The sequence below is a fragment of the Patagioenas fasciata genome, chromosome 11 (assembly GCF_037038585.1).
Source record: "Patagioenas fasciata isolate bPatFas1 chromosome 11, bPatFas1.hap1, whole genome shotgun sequence".
In the NCBI taxonomy this organism is placed as follows: Eukaryota; Metazoa; Chordata; class Aves; order Columbiformes; family Columbidae; genus Patagioenas; species Patagioenas fasciata.
Window position 1 is genome coordinate 18911336 of NC_092530.1, and position 20894 is coordinate 18932229.

Here is a 20894-nt window from a genome sequence, read left to right on the forward strand (position 1 = left end):
AGCCTTTGCTGCTCTCCTGAAGAAGCTGCTGCTGCAGAGAAGTTATGTTGGCGTGGACCATTGCTAGAGGGGCCTTTGTTGCCGGTCAGGACTTTGTGGGTGCTTGGGGCCACCTTCCACTCTGGTAAAACCCACAGGGATGTGTGCCTGGAAGCTGGCTGTTCTCTTTCCTTTGTGAGCTGCTGGAGAGGTGTGACGGCGGCCGGAGGGACCGCTTGGTCCTGGCCTGCATAACCTTGCGTGTGTCAGGGAGGTGGGACGAGCTTCCAGCTGTGAGTAGGTGCTCAGCCTAAGAAGTAAAACACCAGTCATGGCAATGTTTCAGCATGTGTTTATTGCTGCTTATTGTTTCCCTGCAGTGGATCAAAATGAAGGTCCCTATTGCACATCAACAGATTTTATTTTTTGGCATCTTTAAAAAAAAATTGCACAAGACTTTGTAACCCCCCTTCCCCTAGCTGACTGCTGAACACACAGATGAGATTTTCACCTAAATGATGGCTATGGTTTGCCCAGGAGCTGTGGCAATGCTTCCCAGACATGGTCATGGTGTGTTTGTGCATCAGTACACTCCTGCAGAAGGAACCCCTTTGTGTGGGTGGCTTTTATGTTTGCATGCAGTTTTCAAGACACCTTAGACTCAAGAAAACACGCCTGGATGATCTTTGTAGAGACACTGTTTCTACTGCATGCAAGAGATACTTGTGGCTGGACCTACCTGACCCATTGAACTGGCCCTCTGGGGTTTGGTCTGTGGGACTTCTGCAGCTGCTGCTGAGTTTCTATGGCCAGACGGTAACAATCAAAGCTGCACGGTGAGAATTTAAATACAGTGAGTTTTTGCTACTACAGTTGCACAGGGTGAATCAGAAAACTCCAACGTCAGAACGCAGGGTGAGATCTGCCTGGGGGTGGCATGCTCTGTGCCACCTTTGTCAAACCCACATGGCTTTTTCTGCGCTAACCCGTTTGTGAGAGGGAACCCTTGGATGTAGGAGCTCTGGTGTGGTCTGTGTGAAGCATCTTAAGCTGTTGGCTTCCCTGAGGACACCAGCCAGGCTTTTGAGGTGTTTGTGGCATGGTGTGCCCTCCTGCAATGGCAGGGGATGTCTGCCTGGAAAGCCCCCACTCTATCACTTCTCTTGGGACTAATGCAGAGATCAGCTGGGTGCTACCACAGGGCTGTGCTTTCCCTTGCCCAGCGAGGCAGGGAGTTGTGCTTGGAGCTTGTGGGGAGCCCTGGGCTCTGCTGTCGCTGCTGACTTAGCACTGCAGTGCTTCAGGAGGCAGCCATCCTGTCCTGCCTTCCCCCAGGAGAGGAGATCTGGAGACCCTGTGTGTGTGCCAACCAGTTGAGACCATGTCCGTGGAGCAGCAGAGGAAGGGAGTTGTGCTGGGCTGTGTGTGGAGCAGGGGAAGCTGAGGAGGTTTCTCCTCACAGCTGCAGGGTGGTTGATGGTTAGCGGCTGGGGCTGAGTGCCCTCTCAGTAGACCCAGGAGACAGGCACCCACTGTGGAGAGCTGCAGGCCTGCTCAAAGGCTTCCTGCAGCAGCTGGAGGCTTTCTTCCACCCCGTTGTTGACCAGCGAGAGGTCAAAATAGTGTGCGTATCGGCTCCGGATGCTCTCTGAATCCTTCCGGAGCTGCTCCAAAGCCTCTGACTGCTAGAAATAGAAGAGAGTGCTCAGGAGGTGGCCAAGGAGGGGAATTTCACAACCCACCCCCACAGGCAAACTCCCACCACCAAAACAACTCAAGTGATTGCTAAATATCAGCACAGAGCATCCCTACAGCTTGTCGGACAAGCTGTTGTGTAATCTCTGAGTGTCTGTGTGTCTGGGGCTTTTGCTGGACTTTATGCAATGCTGGGAGCATCAGGTTACCTGCTAGAGCGAGGCCAGACCTGCTTGGTCTCATATTTATCTTTAAAATGCTTTGTGGCAGCTCCCTGGGAGGAGAAGGTTCACTGAGCAGCAGGCTGCTCATTGCTGCACTAAGCAGTATACCCAGCTCAAGGTCTAAGGCTGGTTTCAAGGTAGAATCCCTGCAGGCTGGTCCCTCCCCACTGGCTTTTGACCAGAACAACACTGGCTGGCAAAGCCACACCAGCCTCTCTACTGGTTTTCACTGGGAGAGAGTTACATTTCTTCATAGTAAAAGCAAAGCTGCCTGTCCCCTCCTGCCACTGTAGGCAGTTGCCCAGCTCCCCAGCAGGGGCATCCCAGGAGTGTGTCCCTGTGACCAGCTGTGCCCTTGACAGCATGTCCAGACCAATTTCCACATTTCTCTCTAACGGAGCTTGAAACGCAGGCAGCTCCCTGCTCCTGTGCCTGAGGGGGATGAGCTTGGGGTGCTGTGCTGGCTGCAGCTCTGCTGTGTGGTGCTTGGGAGCCCTTGGGGGTAGAGAGGGGAGAGCAGTGGGGGCTCTGCTGGGTCATGTTTTTGCTCTGCTGCATCCCTGTCTGTATGTATGTAGTGCCTGCAGTGGTGGGGCTGGCCCTGCCCCTGCAGCAGGAGGTAATTCCTCTGTCTGGAGGCAGCGGGGGTGATGGGATGGAGGTGGGGGCAGCAAGCTGCCTGGCTCCCCTTTCTGCTCTGACACTTGCTCCTCTCTTCCAACCCCAGCCTGCAGCATCCAGCTTTACAACCCTCTGCAGCTTAACATGCCTCTAAATGCCTGTGCAATGCTTGCTCTGAAGGTTACATAAATATCCTCTGTGCAAACTACCTGTGTCTTAAGCTTTATGAGCCCCAGTTAACAGGTGGGAGAGGTGGCTTTGGCTGGCCATGAGTCCAGGAGGAGCCTAGGTCTGTGGGTTTCCCTGTTCTCGCATCGCTTCCCCTCTCCCTGCAGAGGTGAGCCCTCCAGGAGCTGGTCCAGGCTGCAGCAAGGCAGGGTGGGCAGCACAGCTCCATGTCGGGGGCTTCCTGGGAAATGGCAGCGTGTGGCTGCCAGCACTGCGGTGCTTGGCACCGTGTGAGTTAACTGCACCATCAGTGCTGCTTTCATCCTAATTTTGGAGGGATGAGCATCTTAATGAGGCAAGGAATGAAAGGAGCTGCTGTTTTCTTGTTCCATTTGCATAGCTGATGGCAGGATAAATGTTCCTGCTCTGCAGCACTACTGCAGCTGGAGATGGCGCTGGGCTCTACGCCCTGCTGCCTTAGTGTCTGATGATGCTGCGGGGATGGTGATTACTGGGGGGTGTCAGTCTGGGAGAGAGTCTACGGCTGCAGGAATCATCAGTTCCTGTTTCTCATGCCTGGACTGAGGACGTTGCCCTGCTCTCCTGGACCACGAAAATCAGTACAGGCAGGAAGAAGCTGATGAGAAGCAGGGAGAGAGCCCTGGGCTGCTGCAGCCCGCTCTTCCCCCCCCTGCTGTGGGCAGGCAAGCTGGATGTGTGGGGACTCAGCCTCGGTGCCCTGCCACCCACCTGCTCTGGCTTGTCTGTTGGAGCGATGAAGACTATGAATGGGGAGAGCTCGGCCGTGCGGATGATCTTCAGGGTCTGTGGAGAGAGGGGGCGTAGTTACCAAAATGTGGCCATTCCTCAGGATGGAAGCAAGTGCAGCTGCCTGGCTGCTGCCCCCCACTACTCCACATTGCCCCACTGTGCCCCCATCCAGGGTGCGATGGTGCCCATGGTGCAGTGGTTGGCTGAAGGGGCCAGTCCTAGTCTGAGGCAGGGGCTCCCTGGGTGGACTCCTCAGACTGGGGGTGGTTGGGTGATGTGGGGGCAGTTGGGTGGAGCTGGAGCAGGGGGCCCAGTGTGGCTTCCCCTGCATCTCATGGGGGATGATATGAGGGCAGCTCCAGCCCTGCTCTGGGCTGGCTGCTTTGCAAGGCAGAATCCACACGCTTGGTGTTGGAGGGGGTTAAAAGGTCCCTGTGCGGGGCCTGTGCTGGCGCTGCTGTCACAGCCCAGTGTGTGCTGTGAGGGGGAACACCCTCACTGCCTCCATAATCTTGGGAATGGAAATGTCAGCCCAGTGCTGGCTGTGTCTTTTGGTAGGGCAGGTGGGCAGTGCACTGGAGAGGGCAGGGACAGGCACACCCAGCACACAGGTAGTTCAATCTGCGCTAGCCCCTCTCCTGCCCACACCTTGCCCTGCTCCCTACCTGGGGCTCAATGTCCAAAATAGCAACTTTGTCCTGCTGGTGGATCTTGTGCACTGTTTCAAACTTGGTGCCAAACATGTTTCCCTGGTAGCTTCCAAACTCCAGGAACTCATTGGCTGAGATGTCCCGGGTCATCTCCTCAGTGGAGACAAAGTAGTAGTCCTTCCCATCCACCTCATTCTTCTTCTGGGGGCGTGTGGTGTCTGGGGAAGGAGAGAGATGGTGAGTGCTGGTCCCCAGGACTGGGGAACAGAGGAGAGCGGGCAGCCTCTCCTCTGGGTGACCTGGGCATCTTGCCTTCTCTTTTTGAGCATGGAGGACCTGTCTACCTCAAAACTATACCATGCTAATCCCCTTTCAACTCCTGCTTGGGACAAGCAGGGATCTCAACCAGCCCAAGTGGAGTCACTGGGATGTGAAGAGCAAGGCATCTCTGCAATATGGGCAGTAGCAGCCATCTGTGGTTAGGTGCAGCCTGTGGGACAGGAGGCAGGGAGGCCCTACAGTGCCCTGTGTGGTGGCCTCTGACACCAGGGCCTTGGTGGCACTAGAGGAACATCTCCCCATCTCCCATCTGCTGTCAGAAGGTCCTGGCTCAAGGAGGTGAGAGAAAACACACCCTGGACCGTGCCCTCCACCTGGCTGGGTACTTACATGGGGGTGGGTACATGAACTTCTCTGGGTTGTTGCTGAGCAGAGCATTCTTGATGTGACTACGGCCCACACCGCTGGCCCCTGCAGAGAAGGAGGGATTGATGCTGGAGGCGGGCTCAGAGAAGCCTGCAGGAGATGCTGGGGCCCCTCAGCAGTTCTGGGTCCCAGCCCCTGTCCAGCCCTGGTTCCACCTGGGACCCACCACACACAGCCCCTGCACTGCAGAGGATGCCTGGGGCAGGACCTACCAATGAGCACCAGAGTCTTCCTCTTGAAGGCAGGCAGCCTCACCACCTCCTCATACGAAACCACATCCAGCTGGTCAAAAACTGGGATGGAGGAAAAAGACGAGACAGTGAGTGGTCAGAGCTGGCTCAGCTGCAGAAGCAGCAGCACTGTGCGCGTGTCTGACCAGAGCCAGGTCCTTGGGCAAACTGGAAGGAACGACCAGGGCTGTGAGCTCATCCCTGTTTGCCTGCTGGGGTAAAAGGGCAGCAGTGTCAGCAGCAAGCAGCACGGGAGTTGTGGAGTGGGATGCTGAGGAGCTGGACCGGCAGCTGCCAAAGGAGAAGCCAGGGCTGCTCTCACTCAGTAATTCTGCTCAGGGCAACAGGACCTGGGAGCTGCGGGGTGGACACAGCAGGATGCTGCAGGGAGCTTTATCTCACTGATTTATGGCCTTGTTTGTTGCTGGTTGGAGCTGCAGGCTAGGCTGGGGGCCAGCACATCCTCAGGCACCCGTCTTTGCCGGCCCCGTGCACATTTAGCACAGGATGTCTGCATGAGTGGCTGCGGGGCTGGCTCTCTGCCCCACCGGGGACACGGCATGGCAGCCATGGGGAGCAGTTTGCAGGGTTTGAGGGCCCAGGAACCCAACCTCCCAAGGAGCTCAGGGCTAGGAGTGCCAGGGGTTGTCACCACAGAGTGATGTGTGATCGGTGCCTGGCTCCTGCATGAACCAGCCCCAGCTTTGTGCACTACAGAGCTGCAGAGGACACAGCTGTGGCCACCTGAGAGGCATGAGGACTTTGGAGAAGGGACTCAGAAAAGCCGACAGCTGTGGGGTATCCTCCCAAGGTCCCACTGCTAACACAGCCAGGCCATTTGGTCTGAGTCCCATGGAGGCCAGACCTGCCCCTGCACAGAGGCAGGAGGGATGGCCCTGATCACACTTACTTGAGCTGTGCTTGGCCAGGTATTTATCTTTGCACTTCTTCTTCTTCCCAAAGGGGCTACAGCTCGGAGATTCACTCTGACTGGACTGGGTGACGCTTGCCACACGCCTGCCAAGAGAGGACACCACCATAGTCAAACTGGAACACAGGAGGTTCCACTTAAATAGGAGAAGAAACTTTTTCTCAGTAAGGGTAGCAGAACACTGGAACAGGCTGCCCAGGGAGGTTGTGGAGTCTCCTTCTCTGGAGACATTCAAATCCCCCTGGACACCTTCCTGTGTAACCTCATCTAAGCATTCCTGCTCCAGCAGGGGGATTGGACTGGATGATCTTTTGAGGTCCCTTCCAATCCCTAATATTCTGTGATAGTCCCGCTGTCACCCCAAGCCCCGGGGGAGCTGCAGGATTGTCCCTCAGACATGCAAGGGCAAGAGGAGCAGGGTGGCTGCTGGGACAGATAAAGGCTCAGCCTGCAGCAGATGAAGGGGACACTGCCTCCTTTTCCCAGCAGTGATGCTGGTGTTACCCAAACACAGTCACTCCTTGTAGCACATGGTCACTGTTCCCACTCTGAAATCCAGCCCTTCTGGCCAAATTCAGGAACCTACCATTCTTGCAGCTCTGGAGAAGGGATGAGTCCTGCTGACTCGGTGCAGGAGCCCTCCACCCGGCCCTGCCACCAGTTGCTGTCATCCTTGTTTATGATTTGAATCACATCACCAATCTGAAACTTCAGCCCTGCTTCCTTGCAGGGGATCAGGTTGTCTTTTTTGGGGTCGTAGTCAAACTGTGCTCTCATGAACATCTGCAAAAGAGAGTGTGGGCCCGAGTCAGCATGGCCATGCAGAGTGGCTGAACTTCGCACGTCCAGCTCCTGGCCCCACATTACATCCTCCAGCAGTGACTGCAGAGCAAGCTCCAGGCACAACATCCCTGCTCCAGGAGGGACCCCAGCCCCTGCTGCTTTCCAGGCCCCACGAGGCTGGGTGGGGAGAAAGGAGATGTGCAAAGCCTTGGGGGAAGCTCCTGGGCATGGAGCTGCCATGAGATGTGCTGGTGGGCAAGAGAGAGAGAACCGCATCTTGGCCTTACTGGGAGCCAGTTTGAAACCGCTGCTGCCCCTAGGCAGGCCTGCACACCCCACACTGGTGCTCAAACCCTGACATGTGGCCCGTTTGCAAGTCCCCTGGGTGCTGCACGGTACTGCTGAGCCGAGACAGCTGGAGATGAATCCCAGCACCCAGAGCAGCACAGTGCACAGCCACTGGAGTCTGCAATGGGGTGAACAGAGAAGAGCCATCGCAACGGTATGCCCCACAATCTCATGTCCCAGGGGCCCCATGGAAAGCCACATCTCAATCCCCAGCTGCTGTGCCCTGGCCTGTCCCCAGCACTGGGCACGCCCCTGCACAGCACGGGGCCCTCGGGGAGCCAAGGCTGCGCTGTCTCGTCCATCCCTGCCTGGATCTGTCCTGGTCTCTTCAGCATCAGCTACTATTGCTATGTTCATTACAGCTGCAGCTGCAAACAAGCTGCTGCCACTCCCCAGGCCACTGTGCCACCCTCCTGGAGCTGGGGGAGCTCTGGGGACCATGAAGGCATGAGAAAGTGGCCTTTTCCTGTCTCTTCCGCTTTCTCAGCCCTTCCAGAGAGAGACTACAGCACCTGCTCCCACCGGGGCAGCCCATCACGCGGCCTCCCCCTGCCCGCAAACCCTCCTGAAGCCAGCAAGCAGCCAGGCACCCCAGCTCTTGCTGCCCTGGAGCATTTTTGGGAGGTCAGGAGAGAAACAGCACGTGGCTTTCGCACATGGACCTTGTTTTCCAGGAAGGCTGTTCAGGAAGAACAGACTGTCAGAGAGCAACAGGATGGATGAGAGTCACCTGTCCCTGGGAGGAGGGCAGACCACGCATGTGCACTCAGCGCCTTCTGCGCTGCCACTTGCTCTCGGTGCCTGGATGGAAGGTTTCTTGTCTAAAAAGCTACTGCAGCTGCAATTTGTCCCTGGCAAGCACACCCAGCAAGATCAGAATAGGGTCAGGACTAGGGTGGCAGCAAACCAAGGCAGAGTATGGAGGATGAAAGGCAAGGTTTAGGGAACAAAATCAGGCTGTGGCTAAGTACAGACCTCACACTGCTCTTGTTCCACTCCACGGGCAGAAGATCCTTCTACAGGGGCTGCAGCACTACCAGACCCAGTCTCCTGCTCACAGCACTGCAGGCTTCTCTTGAGCACAACACTGTCAAGTTGTTTGTCCCAAAAACGCAGCAAGTAGCAAGTGGGCAAAGGGATTCACGTGAAGTGACACCTATGTCCTGTCCTCAGATGTGACAGGCAGGGCCTGGAAAGTCATGCTCCCTGGGCAGGACAGACCATACTGTCCTTGTTCCACATTAAAACCATTTCCCACAGTATGCCCTCCTCCAGCAGTTCTGCTGGAGGCACAGGGCCAGCAGGACACGAACACAGTTCCCTTTCACTGCCAGAAAAGCAGAGCATATGGATCAAGCTGTGACACAAGATCTCTCACAATGGAAGACAACAAAAGCGGAATCTCCTTTCAGGATAAGGACTGATGCTTGCTTTGAAAGCACTCTCTGGCACCAGGAAGCTGCTCATCAACACAGAGACACAAGGGACAGAGAGCAAGTACTGCCTGGGCACCTGCTCCAGCAGCCCTGATACCCCAAGCCAGATGTAGTCAGGTGACTTTTGGAAGGACTCTCTCTTACACCAATTAGAAGTTCACATCAAACAGCTCCAGGCATCACCCATGGACTGCAAAGGGCCAGCTCCAAATGCAAGTGATTTCCCTGCCTCCTGCCAGCTCCCTCTGGGGCTGGAAGCTCAGGTGCTGAGCAGGCTCCATCCAGCATGAGAAGCCCTGGTCTTTGAAGTCAAAAGGCCGCAGTTTGCACCTGCTAATAGGTTGGAGCTGACCTTGAGAGCAGAGTGCCCAGTGCTTCTCATTAGGATCCTCCCAAGCAGACCTGCCCCAAGAGACACTCAGCTGGCCTCAAAGTGGCTGCCAGGCTGTGGGGAAAGCCGGGGCAGGGGGGCATCCTGATGCCAGGATCTGCACTGTCCTGCTTGCCAGGCCCTGAAATAGAGCTGATTATGGGGATCCAGGAGCTGAAACAAAATCAGAAGTCCACTCTTGGCAGTGGACTGCAACAAGCAGAGAGGCAGGCAGGCCATGAGCTGTGGTTCTGGAGAGCAGACAGCACCATGGCCCTGGACACAGCAAGAGGGAGGACAGCTGTTGCTGGGAAGGAGTTTGTCCCTGAGCCCATGACCCTGAGCCTTGGGTGAGCCATCAACTGTGTTCTTCTCAAAAGTAACTTTTCTCCTGGCACTGAGCTGGCTGGGTCAGGCCAGGGAGGGCAGACGGACAGCAGGGAAGGGCAGACATGGGCCAGTGCTTAATAAATGCACACATGCAAGGCTGGTCGAGCTGGAATGGGAACAACATGGGGTGAGCAAGAAACTAAGAGCTTTTACTTGCCACCATGTTCAGAGACTTCAGCTTCTCTGGGTAAGGAGGGTGGGTGATGTGGGCTCCCCCAGCCCATCCCAGCACCAGCCAGCCCCCACCCTCTGCCTCTGAGCCCCACTCCTGCCTGTCCATGATGGCCACACTGCACTGGGGTGGCACCTGGAGACAGGACAGCATCCCAGCTAACATGCACTGAATTTCCTCCCCACTATTCTGAATATTTTGGCCACAGCAGGACTTCAAACGCAAAGCCAGACAGGTGTCACCCCCTGCCACAGCATGTCACCCCCGCCCTGGCAGTGGCAGCAGGCAGGAAGAGCTGCCTTCCTCTCCCCCACCGCTTCCTTTGTCCCACTTGCTGCTCACAAGCATGCTGGCAGCATCCGCACCCTCTGTGCAGCTGATACACTGGGCATCGGCAACAGCAGGGAGCAGCGAGAGCCCTGACGTGATGTGGCTCTAATGGCCGCAGCTCTGAAGGTGGCAGGAAACTCTCTTGTGCTTCCCGGTGAGCCCACATCGCTGCTTTCCATTCACCAAACACCACACACATATATCACTGTGGCTTAGGCATCCCTGGCCCACATCCTGAACTACACATTGGGTAAATATATCCACACAGGGCCCAAATGCACTCGTTTGCAGTGATGTAAGCACCGGACAGATTCCTTCACCTTCCAGCAGCTCAGGCAAGGTGACTGGGCAGCTGTCCCCTTGTCCTTCCCCTGGCTCAGCACAGCTCTTGACCCAGCACTGGTCCCTCCTGGTTTGCTCTGGTCCCACCTGGCCCCACAGCTGTGTCCCTGCACAGCCCACGTGTCTGGAGGCTGCACTTACCTGGAGAGCAGGGAGGCGGCTCTGTTGGTTGGGAATGACTTTTATTGAGACCATCCCCTTGGTTTCTTTCTAGTGAACAAAGGAAGGGGAGAAAGAAGAGTTGGAGGAGGTAGTGCCTGGAGGCAGCCTGACAGCAACAACCTGTGCAGGGAGCTGCTGAGTGCCAGGACCGGCAAAGGCAAAGCTCCTGGGTGCTCCAGCCATGCGGTGATGCTGGGGGATGCCACAGCCTGGCCAGGGACACCTCTGCTGGGGCTGGGCTAAGAGCCATGGCAGCATAGCTTTGCCATGCTTGTCCCATCCCCACAGGGGGACACCAACAGCCCCAACAAGGGGTTGGCTGTGGGCACTGCTAAGCATCATCAGAACAAACATGGAGATCTGTATCATCTCTGGCCTGGTTACCCCAGTGAGGAGCCTGAGAAGAAAGGCTGGTTCTGCCAGGTTGCCTCCACCTGTCCCCTCGCTTCTGCCCTCCTGGTGACATTAGATACACAGCACTCCCTTACCTGCTGCAGGCTAGATGCATCGTTGTCCCATGTGCTTCACAAGACCTGCATAATTCCTTAGGGACAACCACAATTTAAGGCTTGCAGGGGCCTACTGGGCCAACCATCCTCAGGAGGCAGACAAAGACAAGCTCCTTCTTGGCCTCAATGTCTGGAGCAGGGACGTCCCACCATCAGGCAGGAGAGGACCACGGCAGTGCAGCAGGGCCAGGCTTCCTGCTTAGGCTGCTGTTGGGTGTCCTCAGCACCACCACCTCCCTCTGCCCAGGTCCCCTGTGATGGGTATTGACCAGGATGGCCTCTGTGTTTGAACCCAAGGCAAGTCTGAGACCTTGGGCAAAGCTGTCTCTAGCAAGGGCCTGGCAGGATCACCATGACCTCAGCAGCAGGAAAATGGCACCAAGGTAAACTGCAGGAGCGGCTTGGGTTGCACATCAGCCTTGGCAAACAGAGGTGATTTCCAAGCCCCACACACATCAGCACATGCCAGAGACCAAGCCAACAGCCTTCACTGCTGCTCTCAGGAGGCCAGAAACAAGCAGCAAGCACAGACCACCCAGCACTTGGCCACGCTACAGCAGCCCGGCACAGCGGCCCTGTCTCCTGCTGCATCACACATCTGCAGGCAGCTGCGTGTTGGCTCCGGTATCTAGGAGGGGGTAAATGCTCAGCCAGCATGCACATCTGCAGGCCAAAGGGGTCCTTCCCAGGAAACAGCCTCACCAAACACAAATACCTACCAGCATCTTCTGCAGCTGGTCAACCGAGTGGTTGCTCACACTTTGCCCATTGATTTCTATGATTTCATCACCCACGTGAAGTGAGCCTGCCAGCAACAGGAGAAACACAAAAATGTAGGACTGGACAAAAGCCACTCACCAAACCCAAACTACACAGCTCCATCAGCCTCCTGATCCCCTGGGCAAGCTGTGGCCAGGACACTGCAGTGTTTGCCCAGGCAATGCTTGTGGAGCCACATGTCACCTGAGCACAAGGGGAATTAATTCTTCCCTGTCTACCCAACACACACACTTCATCCAGTCTGAAGGTCACCAGGTTGCTTTCCACTGTGTGTCCTTGAGTGCTTCAGACTGGTCAAAGCACCTGTTTCAGAGTTATTCAAACCCAGCTCCAAGTACCTCACCTGAAGCCAAATTACAGCCTCCTTACACGGCCCTTAACACAAGCATTCTTGACTTTGTGTGTTTTCAGTTTACATACCCAGCCAGATTACAGCCTCAGATATGCTGCTATAAATCAGGCTCCAGTGGTGTTATTGGAATGGCTCCTAGGTTATTTTGGCAGGGGTAAGCTCAGACTCCCCACTTGGATCCAAGGCTGGAAAAGGGGCCTCTTCTTCTAAGCACAGAACATCTAATTTCCCTGCCCCATTGGCACGGACCAAAACTAGAAAACAGCACCTATTAATTTCTTTTGGCACCTTCTTTTGGTCTGCAGAGCCAATCCACAACAAGCCACCTGTGCACTTTAGGAACAGGAAGAGTTTTCCCCACAGTCTCTGGGGTATGATCCATCTCTTGTTACAGTGACCCCATCACGAGACAGAGACAGACGGTCTCTGGTTCTTTTTTGGGAGAGCCCTTCCCCCAACCCTTCAATTCTCTCTGAAGCCTCCAGTGTATAAACATGACAACCATGCAGAGAGACCAGCGAGTCCCGAGTTCCTAACATATCCCTAGTAAAGGAATGGACACAAATGTCCACAAAAGAAGGCCAGCAGTGCTGGGGGGCTGCCTTATCTCTTCACAGACAGAAACCAGCTGCAGACAAACGCTGCCTCTATGAGGGCCTCGTTACCTTGTCTGTGAATCATGCCCCCGTGGAAGATCCTGGCCACCATGCAGCTCTGCTTGTCGTTGAGCTTCAGTGTGATTCCCTGGAAGACAGGAAAATCCATGACTGCTCTCTGGAGGAAAGAGCTCCCGCGCCCTCAGCAAAGTCCTCTCCAGGCCCATGTCCACAGAAGGCTGTGCAGGGGCTGGGGAGAAGTCCCGTGCTTGGCCAGCCCGGCCTGCTGCAGCTCCTCCTGGCACAGGCATCACCTCCCATTGATAGAGCTCCTTCCAGGTCCCCAGGCAGGATCCAGCACCCTTTTCCCATGGCCGAGGTCTCCAGCGATCTCCCGCATCCCTTGAGGCCAGCTCGTTGGCACAGCTCTACCTGCCCCACCGCCCCCTGGGTGGCATCAAGCTTTGGGATCTTGCCAGCTCTCACCATGGGCTCCTCCGTGACCTTCTCGAACTGGACGAGGCGTATCTTCCGCACCTCACGGCTGTTGCTGTGGGAAGGGCTGCCCATGGTCGCTGAGCCATTGGTATAAATGTCCTCAGTCATGGCATTCGGGGACTGAGTGATGGCCTGTCAGGGCAAAACAAAGACCAGGATTTAAGGGATCCAGCTGAACAGGGCCTTGGAGTTCTGGATCCCTCCTGTGGGGCTGAGCTACTCCACCGTGTGAAGGCACAGGTGGGGCACAAGGAGAAGAGAGACCCATGTGCTGGATGATTGGACAGTAAGAGCAAGAAAAGAAAAAGAGCTTCACCCTTGATGCAGATGTGGGCTTGATCTGCAGTTTTCCTGCCTGGGAAACACAGGAGGTAAGAAAACTTTAGAAAAGCTACAGGTAGCAGAAGTCAAAAGAGTCCACAGCTGATAATCTTCTGCAGCAATGAGTCCCAAACACCACTTGTGTGTCGCAGCAGCATTTGGCCCACAGCTGGCTTGTTGCAGAGCATAAAGCCCAGGACAGCTTCACCGAGTGAATGGAGCAGTTTGGGCCTCACCTCTGAGAACTGGGGCCAAGCTCTGCTCTTGCTCAGTTTACAAGTTCAACCTTTCCTCATCTATGTCAATGGGCAACCAGCACGTTGCAGAGCCATATCCTCAACTGAAGGTAACATGCTCCCGAGCCAGTCAGAAACTCTCTGTTCCCCTCTCCAGCTCCCAGCTACAGCCCAGTTCATGCTGGCTGGCACTGGGAAGTCAAGTAGGGGCTTTTAGCCATGGGGAAACCTCTGCTCCTTGTCTCCAGCAGGCACTGCCACTGGGGCAGGTGTAGGGTGCATGGGGTCCTAGGTAGAGACCTCCTGCTTTGACCTGCAGCCCCTGCCCGCCTTGTTAACAAGCTGAAATCTCCCCGCCAGCCCACGAGGCAAAGCAAATGCTCCCAGCTGCTCCACTCCCCACCATGCTGCTGGCTTTGCTGCCCAGTTTGCAGCTTGCACTGTCTCTCCCAGCAGCACCCGTTGGGAGCCATGGCCAGCAAACCTGCAGGGACACCCAGCAAGGTCCTTGCTGGCTTTAGTCCCGCATCAGCGAAGAGGCACTTTATGCCCAGCCAGCAGAGCCAACACCTCTCCCCACTGCACACAGAATCGCAGAATGTCAGGGATTGGAAGGGACCTCAAAAGATCATCTGGTCCAATCCCCCTGCTGGAGCAGGAACACTTAGATGAGGTTACACAGGAAGGTGTCCAGGTGGGTTTTGAATGTTTCCAGAGCAGGAGACTCCACAACCTCCCTGGGCAGCCTGTTCCAGTGTTCTGTCACTCTCACTGAGAAGTTTCTTCTCAAATTTAAGTGGAACCTCCTGTGTTCCTGTTTGAACCCATGGCATTTACACCCTGACTCGTGAACACCCAACCGAGTACTGAGCCCTAGGTCTCCATGCCAGTGGCTGGGAAGCAGCAGTCCCATGCCACCAAAGGCCAAGCCATGGGGAGGTCTGTGCAGTTGCAACTGGGGTGAAGATCATTTGCTGGCAGGGTGCAGCCACGGCACTGAACCACAACAAAACTACTTTTAGTAGGGATGTGCTGGAGTGCTGCTGGGCTGAGGCAGCGGCCCAGCCCTGTGCAATGGCCAAGAGTGAGGAGGGAGCTGAAGGCAGGAGCAGCAGAGCCAGGACTAGCCAGGCCAGTGGGAAAGGTGCTGGCAGAGAAGGACAGACAAGCATCGAGGCATAGGCACTGTTGGAGCCTTGACAAAAAGGGCACTGGTGGAGCTGGGCCAGGGCAGCAAGGGCGCAGGGAGCCATGTGCCCACGCTGCAGCAACAGGGAAGATGCACAATTTATTTTTAATCCAACTACTTCTAAAAGAGCCAACCAACCGCCTCCTCAGAGGAAAAAGGAGACCACATGGGCTCTGGCTGCCAACGGCTTAAATGTGAGGGAGGCAGCTGAATCACAGCCCAGAGCAGCGCCTGGGCCAAGGACTCGCAGGGTGGAAGGAAGAGTGACTCGCAGCCTGCCAGCCTGGCCTGCCAGCGCAGCAGGACATGCTGCTACCGTGCCGTTCGCAAGGCAGAGCGACAGATACAGCCGTGCGGGTGCCCAGAGCTGGCCCTCGGCTCTCTGCCAGCTGTCCCAACTCTGCTGAGACAGTGGGTGGGAAGAGGAAGAGGAGGACGAGGAACTTCTCCAGCCCTGCCCAAGGCCAATGTGCCCGTGAGACAGCTTGAGTCAGCACAGATCATACTTACCTTGGTAATGCCTTGGGAAAGTGTTACACTGTGCAATCCTTGTTTTCAAACCTCTAGGCTCAGCAGAGCCCGATGACCCAGGACACAGCACAGTCTGCTCCAGAGGCTGGGAGTTCCCGTCCCCACCAGACCTGCCAGCTGAGCCTCCTGGCCCTGACCTTTGCTTTTTGCTGACAGCTGGAGAAAACACCCAGCCCCCAATGCTGACGCAGCACCTGTGTCACCCTGGTGACTCCCAGAAAGCAAGCCTTGTCACCAGAAACTTGCTGCTGTGCCTGGGGACAACCACAAGTCACTTGACAGCAGCTCTGAACCCAGCAGGGTCCTTCAGCAACTCCCTCTGCCCCAAAGAGAGCCACGCTGGGATGGCGTGGGCTTTTGCTGAGCACTCAGGTGGCTGGTGGATGAGGATGGGAAAATGCCCGGCTCACGAGGAGGACCAGGACCAACAGGGTGGTAGATTCCAGCCTCAGTGTTGCACATTCAGAAGCCAGAGACGGAAGGCATGTGCAGCTCTCATGCTCCGTGCACATGATCCATCTGGATCACTTACCCTGCTCTCTCCTGGCAGCTGCCACACTCTCGGCTGGCTTGGCCTGGTGTAGCCTGTGACCTCAAGAGCCTTCCAAGTCACGCTGGTGGCGGGCCAGACCCTGCTACTTTTGTGCTGCTCTGCAGGAAACATTTGTGAGCGCTGCTAACGAGCCAGCTCTGTGGCCACAAGCCACTGCCGGTTCTGCACAGTCCTGGGCTGGGTCACCGCTGGGGCCAGCCTTGGGGCAGACATGGGGTGAGGAGGTTGGGGAGCTGAGCATTGCAATTGGGGTGCTGGGTAGGGCCTGTTTGGCCCTGCTCAGCAGCCTTGGGGGTGCCTTGCAGCTGGCTGGAAAGGGTACAGATCCTCATGCACAAATCCTGCTCCAGGTGGAAATACACAGAGGAGTCACCAGCTCCATGAGTCAAAGAGGTGCACCCCAGCTCCCTGCCTGCATTTTCCTCCAGACCCCAGATTTCTGCCCTGTATCCCAGGGCAGAGGGAAGGGCACCAGCTCCGCAGGCAGTGTTTGCCAACAGAGCAAATGATGAGCACGGAGCAATCCTCGGTGAGGACCCCAGGGCTTGCCATCTTGTCCCCCCGTGGGGTCAGCGTTGTCTGCCAGGGTTGCTCCGGCTGCTGCGCTGGCTCAGTTGGGCTGCACACCACCGAGCAAATCAAACATTAACTGCCCAGCTTGTTTGCAGGGGAAAGCAGCACTGTAGTGCAAAGGGCACATTCAGTGGTCTGGTTCCTGGGCTCTCCTTGCTGCTCCCACCAGGGGACTTCAGTATCAGGTGGCCTTGGAAGAGCAGTGCTTCCTAGCAACCATGTGGAAAAAGGTCAGATGCTGCTGGGCCAAGTGGGCACCCAAAGTACAGCAGCTCGGATGCAGGAGGGAACCCCGAAGCTGGGTTCCCCCAGGACTGCCCTCTCACCTGGCAGGGAAACACACTCTGCTGCCCACAGTGGGAAACAAAACCCTAGCTCCCTCCAGGAATCATCACCCCTCAAACAATAATCACCACGGGTGTGTGCAGGGAGGCTGGGGCACTGCTTGGTGCAGAAATGTGCTGGCCCAGCAACCTCGCCTGCCCCTGGCTAGTGCTCCAAGCTCGCCTCCCCACCATCCAGCAGATGTGTGCATCACGGTCTCACTACAGCTTGAAATACACAGCAGTGTGTAAAAAGAGCAGAATAGCTGGGAGGCAACAGCCACGTGGACATTTAGAAGTCATTCATCTCTGCCTTCTGCCAGGGGCTACTGCCTGCTCAGGTCTGCCAGCAAAACCACAGGAGCAACCTCACCCCAGGCCCCTTCCAGCAATATGATCCAGGTTTTTTCTGTTTGTTCGTTTGGTTTGGGTTTGTTTGTTGTTGTTTTGGTTTTTTTTTAAAGGCATTTAAACGAAACAGGATTACATTGCTGACACTAGGAAAAGGCCCAGCAACCCCAACAGGTCTCAGTGGGAAGGGGAACAGAGAAACAGGAGGGATACAAGTGGTTGTGGAGGTCAGAAGCTGCTGCTGCCTCTGTGCGCCTTTGCACTGACTCCAGGTCATGGATTTTCAAGGGAGCACGGTCAGTTATACTGAGGCACCACCTGAAAGGCCGATGCAGCCTTCCAGATGTGTTTGTGAAACTGGTCACCTCCAAGGGACAGGCAATAAAACCACAACACTGACAGAAGAAATCTTGAGGAGCTGCCCAGCTTCTCCATCCCCACCTTCCACAACAAGCCCTGCAATACGGCTTTTCCCCTGCAGCCATTACAGACTGGAACACGGCAAAATGCATTTGAGATGAAAAAGTTGGAACCAGACCTCCATACTTCATTTTGGTCAAGCCCAGAAGTTTTGCTTGGCTTTCAACCACTAATATTGCCCACAGCCATTTCAGGATTTGGTCCCTGGGGACTGTGGCCTCAATCTGTTCTGGAGCTGGTGCCTGTTGGATGCTGGGAACCACTGCCCACAAGGAAGTGCAGTGCCCCCTTTGCACCCTCATACTCAGCTCTCTCCAAATGTACCCCCTTTTTCTCTACCGGATTCCCAAAGGTCACATTTGCTGCCCATTCTAAGGCTGGGGAACTGAGTCATAGCTGATAAGGGGACATGCTTAAGGCCTCCCTGCCGACCAGGTACACAGCTGGGAATAAAGCCCACACCTCTTTGGTACATCTGTATTTGCCAGTTGGGAGATAAGGCAAAGATATGCAGGTATGAGGTGCAGCTCAAAGGAAAAGGCCAAGCAGCTTCCTCCACTTTGGCTTGTTTTCTAGCAATGACATGGCTTCCACTAGTTGTGGGTTTGCGTGCCCTGCTGCCACGGGAGGAACGCAGGATGGCACTTCCCGGAGCGCAGCTCTGCCAGAAGAAATGAGGAAGAGAAACCTCCTGGCCACCCTGTTTGACTCCAGCCAAGGAGCAGCCAGGCAGATCCAGCACCGCTCCTCAGTCGTGTCCCTGCTGTCCCACAGCGGGGCCCATGGCCACTGTGGGCCAGCACTGTCTCTGCACGCACATGACACGGGGAGGAATGCATGAGCGACTGGCAAGCTCAGGACATGTAAAACCAGTCGGTTGCCAGCCGTACAGACCTCCTTCCAAAAGGCCCCAGCAGATCCCAGTTTGCAATTTCTCTGTCCCTAGAGGAATAAATATACCATAACACCAGGGAGCTGTAGGCCAGCTCCAACATCTTCCATTCCCTGTAGTTGCTGGCAATTTATCCCTGCTCTGCCTGTGGCCAGGCAGAGGGATGGGAGAGCTCCTCTCAGCAGCTGCCTGATCCAGGCACTTCACTTTTAAAAGCTTTTTCCTTTTTATTTTTACAGCACTCTGCCAGGGTTGAGCCTTAAAAAGCACATGAACCACTGGTGTGAGACAGATCTGGCAAGCCTCTTTTGGATGCTGTGGTGTCCAACAGGGTGGGCCAAGGACAGCACTTCAGGGAAATTTCCTCCCTGCTCTCAGAGGTTCCCCATAGCCACACAAAAACCTCAGCCCAGCCATGGCTCCATCAGTGCCTCCTGCTTTTCCCCTCTGTTGAGGGAAAGGCACCAGCTGCTTAGCACTGGGAACTGCTGACCTTCCAGTTGCACCCAACCTACCCAAAATGACACTGGCTGAGGAAGGAGCTCACCCAGCACAACTGAAGAAACTGTTGCAGCCTGCCCTACTTCCATTGGAGATGGGGTGTATGCACCCCCACGCTGGCCCACTCCCTGCCCTGGGGTAGGTGTGGGAAGGGCTGGTTGCATCCTCCTTCTCTGGGGCCAAGAACCATCACCACCACCCCTCCAGCCCATGCTGTGGCCCTGGAAGATGCTCAGCAGCTGAATATGCTCATGTGACAGGCAGTTCCAGTTCAGATCAGCTACAACTTTGCAGCAAAACAAGCACAAGCGCCTCAGTGGCAGGATGCTGAAGCCTTCCTCCCCTCCACCCAGCCGCTTCATCCCTGCCCGGCCATGCTGGCTGACTACTCCTCCAAGGTGCCACATGTCCCCCAGCAAGGAGACCTGCTCCCCAAGTGCTGGGGACCAGCAGAGCCACGTACAGGTCACGTACTTGGATGCCCACCTCCTGCCCGCCGTGGGGTGTCTGCCTTCGGGGCCCTGCTCCCCTCTGCGTGCACGGGAGGGACGGGATGGAGTGGGACCACCGTGGGCTCCGTGCCGGGCCTGAGCTGGGCGCAGGGTGCTGGGCTAAGGGCCTGCGGAGAAGTAGGGGCACAAGGGACGTGGGATGGGAGGGGACCCCCCGGGGCTCCCTGCCCGGCCCCGGGGAGGAAGAGGGCGAGGGGGGGAAAAGGCGCGCTGTCCCTGGGGGTGCCGGGGCCGCCGTGGGGGCGATCGGGGCTGGAGGACGGCGCTGCCCGCCGCTCACCTCGGGCTTGGCCCGGTTCTGCAGGAGGTGCTCCAGGTAGAGGTCGGAGAGCGCCGTCCGCATGCTGCCGGCGCTGGCGCTGCGCCCCGATTTGAGGGTCATCCCGCCGCTCCGCCGCCGCTCCACCGCCGCCGCCAGCAGCTGCAGCCGGTTCCGCTGGCTCCAACAGAGAGGCCCGGCCCCGGCTCCGCCCCACGGCCCCGGCGCCGGCTCCAGCTGCGCCGCGGGCTCGACCGCACGCTCCGCCCGTGTGGCAGAGAGGGGAGGCGGGCGGGAGGGCGGCGCGGCGCCGGGCGGAGCCGGGGGAGGGCCGGGGGACGGCCGGGGGTGGCTCTGCGGGGAGCGCCGCCGCACGGTGCTGTGTCCCCGCTGGGCCTCCCCCGTTGCCTCAGTGTCAGTGCTGAGCAGCCGGCGCCTGGCGATGCCGGGGTGGGAGTTCCAGAAGTGGAAGAATGGGGCACGGCGTCCCCGCACCACCGCTGCCACTCAAGTCTCGCCTCCCTGCCCGCCTGGGGGGCTTTACCCCCGCGAAACATTGTCCCATCGTGTCTCTGCTAGGAACAGCCGCTGGCCCTGCCAGCTCCTGGACATGCCCGGGCAGCGGCAGAGCTGGCAGCCAGGGAGGGTGCTGACAAGTCTGGACGCTGATGAGATCCTGCTTGGGGGAGCTGGCTGCACCCCTCACACCAGCTCACCTGGTTGCCAAAATCAGGACAGGAGGCTGGATCTGAGAAAGGCTTTTTCCTCCCACAGCCAAGGCAGAGGCCCAGCAATGATGCTGGGAGCACCTCTCCAAAGCAGCACTGGTGTACATCTGGCTCTCACAAGGCGACAGTCACCCCTCTGCTAGTGTGCAGAGTGAGGTGTGCTGGGCTCCAGGTGTCTCCAAGCTGAGGAGACCCAAGGACTTCTCTGCCCTGCAGCTGGATGGCCCTGTTCTCCTTGTGCTGTTCTCAGTCTTGCAGCTCCTCGTGTACCTGCCACTCGCATGGCTATGGGTGGGATGACAGATCCCTGTGTTCATGAGCTGTGTGTGGTAGGAATAGCTGTTGCCAAACTTTTTGTGCTCTTGCTATGAGTTTTACACAGCTTGCTGGGGATCGTGACAAAGTGACAGCAGTTCATCCAGCAGTCAATGTCCCACCAGAGCCTCTGGAAGCCGCAGCTACC

General features: G+C 56.8%; 1 protein-coding gene across 3 annotated transcripts; it reads right to left on the bottom strand.

Moving 5' to 3' along the window:
* Nucleotides 1-315: 315 nt before the first annotated feature.
* On the bottom strand, nt 316-19952 carry MPP1 (MAGUK p55 scaffold protein 1). 3 transcript variants are annotated; one of them, XM_065846249.2, is made up of 12 exons: nt 19725-19952; nt 13031-13174; nt 12614-12692; nt 11536-11621; nt 10287-10355; nt 6561-6757; nt 5954-6060; nt 5026-5106; nt 4778-4858; nt 4124-4326; nt 3438-3512; nt 316-1661 (listed from the first exon to the last, which is right to left on the bottom strand). In XM_065846249.2, the coding sequence occupies exons 1-12, from the start codon at nt 19824-19826 to the stop codon at nt 1485-1487; spliced, it is 1401 nt and encodes a 466-aa protein (XP_065702321.1). In that variant the 5' UTR covers nt 19827-19952; the 3' UTR covers nt 316-1484. The 3 variants fall into 3 exon arrangements, with proteins under 3 accessions (XP_065702321.1, XP_065702320.1, XP_071669612.1); XM_065846248.2 differs by having other exon boundaries at nt 316-1664; nt 19725-19951; XM_071813511.1 differs by lacking the exon at nt 10287-10355 and having other exon boundaries at nt 316-1664.
* Nucleotides 19953-20894: the final 942 nt, after the last annotated feature.

Excerpts from the sequence above, each read along its gene's own strand:
- MPP1 (XM_065846248.2), bottom strand. The coding sequence starts at position 19,826 with ATGACCCTCAAATCGGGGCGCAGCGCCAGCGCCGGCAGCATGCGGACG. Across the intron at positions 11,622-12,613 it reads GGGCATGATTCACAGACAAG|GCTCACTTCACGTGGGTGAT; the intron begins GTAACGAGGCCC and ends TGTTGCTGGCAG. Across the intron at positions 6,061-6,560 it reads TCTCCAGAGCTGCAAGAATG|GCGTGTGGCAAGCGTCACCC; the intron begins GTAGGTTCCTGA and ends CTCTCTTGGCAG.